The sequence below is a fragment of the Amblyomma mixtum genome, chromosome 5, assembly GCF_055824585.1.
Source record: "Amblyomma mixtum isolate Tamu chromosome 5, ASM5582458v1, whole genome shotgun sequence".
Taxonomy (NCBI): domain Eukaryota; kingdom Metazoa; phylum Arthropoda; class Arachnida; order Ixodida; family Ixodidae; genus Amblyomma; species Amblyomma mixtum.
Window position 1 is genome coordinate 87,904,502 of NC_143016.1, and position 7,595 is coordinate 87,912,096.

The 7,595-nt window shown below is 45.2% G+C and overlaps 2 protein-coding genes across 2 annotated transcripts; one reads left to right on the forward strand and one right to left on the reverse strand.

The window, feature by feature from the left end:
• Nucleotides 1-203: 203 nt before the first annotated feature.
• On the reverse strand, nucleotides 204-2,649 carry LOC149342916 (uncharacterized). The gene has a single exon (XM_089545444.1). It carries the CDS (start codon nucleotides 1,172-1,174, stop codon nucleotides 413-415), a length of 762 nt encoding a protein of 253 aa, XP_089401570.1. The 5' UTR covers nucleotides 1,175-2,649; the 3' UTR covers nucleotides 204-412.
• wal (electron transfer flavoprotein subunit alpha wal) lies at nucleotides 1,823-7,205 on the forward strand. Its single transcript, XM_089545441.1, has 9 exons — nucleotides 1,823-2,043; nucleotides 2,379-2,531; nucleotides 3,025-3,106; nucleotides 3,453-3,535; nucleotides 3,670-3,769; nucleotides 4,315-4,425; nucleotides 4,734-4,838; nucleotides 5,008-5,159; nucleotides 6,959-7,205. Exons 1-9 carry the CDS (start codon nucleotides 2,002-2,004, stop codon nucleotides 7,151-7,153), a joined length of 1,023 nt encoding a protein of 340 aa, XP_089401567.1. The 5' UTR covers nucleotides 1,823-2,001; the 3' UTR covers nucleotides 7,154-7,205.
• Nucleotides 7,206-7,595: the final 390 nt, after the last annotated feature.

Below are 7,595 nucleotides of genomic sequence, written 5' to 3' on the forward strand. Positions count from 1 at the left end.
AACTGATCTATGACGCCATAGTGGTTCTGGAACACGACCTCCTCTATAAACTTTATAGAGGGGGTCGTGTTCTGGAACTGCTTACTTTTCAGCTAGTTTATGCTCATATGCTCCGTAGCAATGAAATACGGCTATTATAGGCAGACAGTTGCAGCGAGACGCTACTGACAATGTATACATATATTAAAACGCTGAACAAAAGGTCGCATAAATCGAAACACAATTATATTTATTACAAAAAATTACAAACTTCCATTCTTGAAATTTTCATTCAGCTTAAGTGGCAGCGGCTACGAGATAAATGATTAGGAACAATTCCGCCGAGATTGTGATCAAGTACTCCACAGCGTCAAGGCAGTCGAAATCTTGGATGACTTCTCTTTTCACCATTTTCAGCACAGAGTTTAGCCACCTACTGAGAACTTTTCAGAGAAGACAATGCTTTTTGTACTTCCACAATGGTGTCTTGAGGCGACTTCACAGAATGCCCTACTGTTCTAGAGTCCTGGTACACTTCATAATCGTTGCCGCCTTCAGCTGTTTTGTCTCCAAAGAAATGTATGGTCTTGTACCCGTCTCGAACAAGTTGGTCAAGACAGTATGTCTTGTCCCACCCGCGTGGGAAAACGTCGAAGCTGATCTGTCCTCCAATGGAGTACTGCAAGTCGTAGTCTGCAAACTTCTCGCGCAGGGCCTTCACAAAGGCTGATCTTATGCCGTGCTCTTTGTCGTAGGCTTCGAAGGCGTTGCGTTCGCTGAGGCTGCAGTTGCGACCAATCGGTGACACATTGAGCATGCCGGAACGAAACTCGACAAATGTTCCACGCTTCTGAGGTATACTCAAGTCGGCCACGTAACGAAGACAGAAGTTGATGACCTTTTGCAGTTTCTCTTCTCCCATGAAATTCAACAGGCTCTGCTGACTAATCAGCTTACCTGCCTTGTGAGCGACCAATCCGTTTTCAGCAAACACATAGTCAAATTCAGCTACTGCTTGGGGACCACCCATTTGCTCTTCTATCTTCACCAGATCCGAGCCTCCGACAAGTGCAACGGCGACGTCTTGTTTTAGCCTTCGCAGGAACTCGGACATTTCGCTAGTGATCACTTGCCGGCTCTTCGTCAGTGTTCCGTCCACGTCAAAGAGAAAGACTGTTGCCGGGAGCCTGGCCATTTCGTCGGGCGTTAGGCTTTCACGATACAAAATGCTAACGACGCTTACAAACGGCGGCACGGCACAACCAGAGGTGATGAAACGTTGAGCAAACGCAGCAGACTACACGCGAGCAGTCCCAGCGCCTCGGCCACGTCAAACACGCCGCTACAAAATCGGCTCGCGTTGCTCTGTAAGCGCAGCCAAGCAGAGCCAGCTAGGTGCGAATCGCATCGCGGTGTTCGTCTATCGACCACCGACCCCCTGTCGTCGTCGGCGTCATACCGGCGTCACACACGACCTTAGAGCAAACAACCAACTGCACTTTAATGGAGGAAACAGTGCACTCGGAATACACGAAAGCGCGAGTTGCGGACGCGCGCTTCCGTTCCGTATTTCCATGCTTGGATCCTTGGCTGGTCCTTTTGCAGCAGTGCCGAACGGCACGTGGACAGCCACTGCTTCGCACACTAGCAACAGAAAAGAAAAACACGACTTTCGATTGCGTTGGTCGTCTTAAAACTTTATTACTGTTTCTGTAAACCGGCACTTTCGACCATCAAAACAACTCGCATTGCCTGGATTGGATTCGATTGGATTTGGCTACTGCCGGCTGCTTAATGGGTGTCATTGTCGATATGCTGCCGGTGATGTGGCGAGGCCAGAGCTACCAGAGCCAACCAGAACGATCATACTGATCATACATCCAGCCATTCTGCGGAGCAGCTCTCGGAGTAGCCCAAGGCACGCTGCCTCATTCGTGTTCTGTGCGTGTGGCGTGTCTGGTGTCGAAAAAACTCTGCGGACGTGATTACAAGCTGCCTGCCATAGACTAAACAAGAAGGACGATGTTGTCGCTCAGGCATTTCCACAGAGGGTGCCTCTTTCAGGTAACACGGAAACTTCGATTCCGATTTCTTTAGAGGTCGACTTGCTGACCGCCAAGGAGTGGATAGCGTACGCGTAGATAAGCATAGGGACAACAACAAAAAAAGAAAGCACGTGAGCGAGTCTAGTTTGACGTCAGCGTGTTATATTTCTCATAATGAGGCACTTTTGACTGACTGCTTTCATCGCGTAGTCGGCGCACTTTCGGTTGAGCTTCTGAAGGTTTCAGGCTCGCTGACACTGGCTTTCTAACGCCTGGCGGAAAATTATTTGTACGTGCACTTGCACTTCGGAGTTCTAAAAGTATATTGACTGCTTCCTAACTCGCACTGTGCAGGCCGTTTCCGCAGCGTGCCGACACAACAGCACGCTCGTGATTGCTGACCACAGTGGGGGCCAGATGCTGCCGTCAACGTTAAACGCCATAGCCGCGGCCAGAAAGATCGGTGGCGAGGTTGCGTGCCTTGTCATTGGCAAGGATGTATCCGGAGTACGTATCGAATTCTGTCCACTGTAATTACAAAAACATTTACATTCATACATGTACAGGTCCATAACCATGCAGTTCGCACACACACACACACCAAAAAAAAAAAAATGTTGTCATTTCTCAACGTAAGTTTAAAACGACTTTTTGATATTACACGCCAAGAGGAAATCTAGCTAAAAAAAACTGGAAAAGTTTGCTTGCCACACATAATTATAGAAGAATCATTAATTGAATGCTAGAACTTTGATTCCTTTTGTATTAATAATAATGGAAGAATCATTAATTGAATGCTAGAATTTTGTTTCCTTTCGTATTGAAGGGACCTGTACACATAACTGCTTGCAGTCAGCAAGGCATTCATCATTTACAGTTAGCAGAGCTTTCACTGCCTTCAATTGCTACTTTGGCTTTGCAACCCCTGTAACAACCTCACCAAAACTTTGCTCCTCTGAAATGAACAATGATGTATTAAAGGAACGCTTATGCACCGCAGGTGGCAGCTCAAGTTGGCAAAGCTGAAGGGCTTCAGAAACTTCTCTTGGCAGAAAATGCTGCTTTTGAAGGCCTTTTACCAGGTTAGCGGAAAATCACTTTTCATAGCCTCGAAGGCCTGTTGGGCAAGTGTGATTGAAGAAAGTGTGTTTTGAAAACTATTTGACACTCTGCAAATGGCAAGCAGCGTCTTTGACTTGCCACGAGCATTTTGTGCAGCTTCGGAAGTAACCTTTGGTACATGGCAAGCCAGGACGATGTAAGGCAGGCATGGTATGCTTTGCAAGTCACCCCGTACCTTGTGCTGATGGGAGAGCACAGTGGGTTGCTCTGAACACATCTGGTGTGCCATAATGTGTTCGATGCATTACTTGTATGTATATAATTTCAGTGCTCACACGACTTGTACTAAATTACGGCTACATGCAGAACGTCTTGCGCCTGTGGTCCTGGCTACGTGCAAGCAGTTCAACTTCACCCATTTGGTTGGTGCATCAACCGCCTTTGCAAAGGCAGGTTCTCCCCTTCCCTTTTGCAATGTGTTCATTCTGAACAAAACGCGAATGGTGAATTGAATGACTGTTGCTAGGCTAGGAATATGTAATCACTTTGCTGATCAGTACTTCCTGCTCAAACCTTATTGCAGGGTTTGCTGCCCAGGGTAGCTTCGAAGTTGGATGTGTCTCCAGTTTCTGATGTGCTCGACATCAAGTCTCCCGACACATTTGTTCGTTCCATCTATGCAGGTATGTTTTTCACTTTCTCTGGGTAAATGTTATCTGCCAACGTGCATTTACCCAGACTGTTCAGACTGTTAAAAAATAACACTCTTCAAGTTCATTCGGTAAAGTTACTTAAACGAACATTGAAGACAACTGCATCCAATTGTTGTTTTCAGTAAAAATTGATTCTTTGGCTCCTTCTGGCTGTGTTTGTTTGTCTGGCAGCAAAATAGGTATTTATCACTGAAAAAATTGAATTTACATGTCTTCCTGCCAGTTTATTCAAACTTATGTCCTTGCCGAAAGGACGGGTTGTCGCCATTTTTAAGTGAATGATTGCATAGCATAGCCTCTGGGATCTGCACCAAAAAATCAGTGTTGACACATGCATTTTATGTGTGAAACTGTCTGCTGATGGCTACACCATGTAAATAATTTTTTGGCCTTCTATGGGTTATAAAAGCTTCATTTCTGATGAGGGAGGTCTCTATTACAAAAGGGTGCTCTGTTTATATAGACCAACTTCTGTTTGTCCTTGGTGTCCCTTTAACGTGCAAGTTTATTTGCAGGAAATGCCATTCAGACGATCAAGGCAAAGGACCCTGTAAAAGTGCTGCTTGTGCGAGGAACATGCTTTGATGCTGTTGGTGTAGGTGGCTCAGGGGTCTCTTCAGAAAATGGTAAGTGTAAGCTGAGGTGCACAAAAATTATTTCACTGTTTAGGGGAGGCTTAGTTATTTGTTAGCTCAGTGACACCATTCACAACTTGGAGTCATTGAGAGTTTACTCATGGTAGGGCATGGAGAATTTGCAACAGAACAGAAAAAAGTTGATATTTTGGATCTGTTAACCTGCAGGAAAAGACTATCATCAGTTCTAGCTGTTTTCATGCATATGCACCTTTGCTTCTGGACAGCAACATGCACGTAACTTTTTTCATGGATCGCATTACTCTAAATGTTACCACCATCGTGGTTTTGTCATGCAGCCCCAACAGCAGACTTTGACACCAGCAAGTCATCATTTGAAGGACAGGAACTCAGCAAAAGTGAGCGGCCGGAGCTGACAAGTGCCAAGAAGGTCATCTCTGGAGGTCAGACTCTTGCACTATTTATTATGTGTTGACTTTGACTGTGTAGTGCTTGCCATTACGCATGCATCATACAATTGTGATGATGCTGGATAGGGGACTTTTAACATGTGCACCTGCTAGCTGCCCTCCATTATTTTCCTACTCATTGTGCTGTAACGCTCTTGTCCAGGACGAGGAATGAAGAGTGGAGAAAACTTCAAGATGCTTTATGATCTGGCTGACAAGATAGGAGCAGCTGTCGGTGCCTCCAGAGCAGCAGTGGATGCTGGCTTTGTGCCCAATGACATGCAGGTTGGACAGACGGGCAAGATCGTGGCTCCTGTGAGTTGCTATTTCCTAAGTTGCTCAATTCAGGCACAAATGTCAAGTTCAGAGGTGTTTCACCATACAAGAGTTGTCCGAAATGTGTAGGTGGGCCCATAGCCCTATACAGTAGAATCTCAATCATGCAAATTTTATGGGGTCACAAAAAGTTCGTATAATCCAAAACAGACAAAATTATTGTGCAGAATTTATGCAGATCTCTTTTCGACCGACAGGGTTCACTTATGGCTGCGCACGCTACTGCTCACTGCTCGCAGCATGCTGATGTACCAGGCAACAAGTAATTGGTCCTCGAGGGTGCGGTAGTGGCTCACGCATTTGTATCATCCGCAGTGGTGCGGGGGGTTATTCGTAAAATTAGTTTTTTGAGGAAAGGAAATGGCACAGTATCTGTCTCACCATAGAGTTTCTTACTATTACCTAGAGGGAAAGCTGGCGGCGCTGCACTTCAGCCACCATGGACGCCCAAAGCATCATGGGGCGGTGAGCTACTTGTCGCGGCACAGTCGTAATTTTTCGGAAACATGGAGTGGCACTACTAAAACGTTTCATTCCAAAAACTCTGTTCGTGTGTGCGCAGACGACTTTCGCGCAAACGCAGTGTGCAAAACCCATAGTAGTGAAAACGCGACGACACACGACGCCAATAAAAGGTTTCACTTTTCCAAAATGCCATTAAAAAACCTCTTATAGTATTTAAGCAACAACATCTTTTTTGAAAACATATTTACTTTTAAAAGTGCGCCTGTTAATTACGAAATATTAGTTTTTATAGTGTTCATCACTTGGCCAATAGGAGAGCGAGTCGTCTCTTATCTTGGGCAAACTTTGCACTTAAATGCTTTTCTGCTCGTTTGTTGCAATCATTAGACAAGATATTGAATATTAGGACGTTTGTAGTTATCAAACTGCTTAATTTTTCTATTATTTTTTGGCCAAAAGTTGCAGTTCCGCAACAAGTAGCTCACCGCCCCATGATGCTTTGAGTGCCCATGGTAGCTGAAGTGGTCTCGAGGGGTCGCCATGCAAACTCCCATAGATTGGCTGCCAGCTTTCCCTCTAGGTAATAGTAAGAAACTCTGTGTGTCTCACATCATCGAGACTTCTTTGTCTCGCCACTGGAGAGCAATGCATTTATTGCGCTGGTAAGCCTGTACCTCTCCTTTCTTGAGCTTCTGTGTTTGGAATTCTGGAGGCATAGCTTTTCTGTTCGGTCTCACGGAGCCGTAGACACCCGTGCGGTACTGGATAAGAAGATCGACGAGGTCGACGGCAGTAACGCTTGCCTAGCAAGGGCTCGAGGAGCTTCACAACTACTTTTATGAACCGTGCTGGAAGGGAAGGCATAAAGAAGGGAGTGAAAGAAGAAAGAGGTGCCGTAGTGGAGGGCTCTGGAATAATTTTGACCACCTGGGGATCTTTAAAGGTGCTCGAAAAAGGAATCTGAAATTGTCTTTTTTACCGTGGGAACTCTCTCTAACTACACCCTCTGGGCATTCTTAGAAACTTTGAATTGTTGTCCTGTGCAGCTGATTTCCCTATCAAGTCTAATTAAACATGCCGGCTCCTGCCTTTTTCTTTGAACTCACCTCCAAGAAGAGGAGGAGTCAGCCATTCACGTGGCAGCTTCGCTTTCACTTTTATTTTTATATATTATGTCACCCACAACTCGTTACGCTCGATGTCATAAATCTAACTGCTGTGATGTGAAGGACAATTTGTTCATTTAACTGCAAGTTCTTCAGCCAGAAAAATAACATAACTGAATAAATAACTGAACACTGTTGTGACTGCAGGAGCTGTATGTGGCAGTGGGCATCTCTGGTGCCATTCAACACCTTGCCGGCATGAAGGACTCCAAGACCATTGTAGCCATCAACAAGGACCCTGAAGCGCCCATTTTCCAAGTTGCCGACCTTGGCCTTGTTGCAGACCTCTTCAAGGCTGTCCCCGAGATGCTCAGCAAAATAGACAATTACATCACCAAGTGATAGTGGGGTACTTTCACTCTTTCACTAATAAATGCAATATTTTATGTATCGACTGGGAGCTCGGCTTTGGTAAAAGCCCGTCTGCAGGAGCTTCATTTTGGACCAACGTGTCATGGCAGATTATTAGGCAACATATGGGGTTGTACAGAAGGGACCATGGAAGAGAGATTCTGAAAGCACATTTCAAACTCCCTTTGGCCTTCCAGTTTTGTTTTTGCTTGTATAAAATGTGTTCCCGAACAAAATGCCACACATAAGAGTTGGCCAGTAAATTGGCAATGTTTCAAGACATCTGAATCTGGATCATACGGTACAAAGTAGGCCAATGTGATATTGCTTTAGTCTGGCTGCTTTACATTATTTTTACCAACTCGCATTTAGTACTTCTAATTCGCTACATGTCGAGATACACTATGTCACAGACAGTGTAAAGAAAATGAAA

What these genes read in the sequence shown, in the direction of transcription:
- LOC149342916 (XM_089545444.1), bottom strand. Translation starts at nt 1,174, where the DNA reads ATGGCCAGGCTCCCGGCAACAGTCTTTCTCTTTGACGTGGACGGAACA.
- wal (XM_089545441.1), top strand. Translation starts at nt 2,002, where the DNA reads ATGTTGTCGCTCAGGCATTTCCACAGAGGGTGCCTCTTTCAG. An exon ending in TGTTCGTTCCATCTATGCAG is followed by an intron (nt 3,770 to 4,314) that starts GTATGTTTTTCA and finishes GTTTATTTGCAG; the next exon opens with GAAATGCCATTCAGACGATC. An exon ending in CGGGCAAGATCGTGGCTCCT is followed by an intron (nt 5,160 to 6,958) that starts GTGAGTTGCTAT and finishes TTGTGACTGCAG; the next exon opens with GAGCTGTATGTGGCAGTGGG.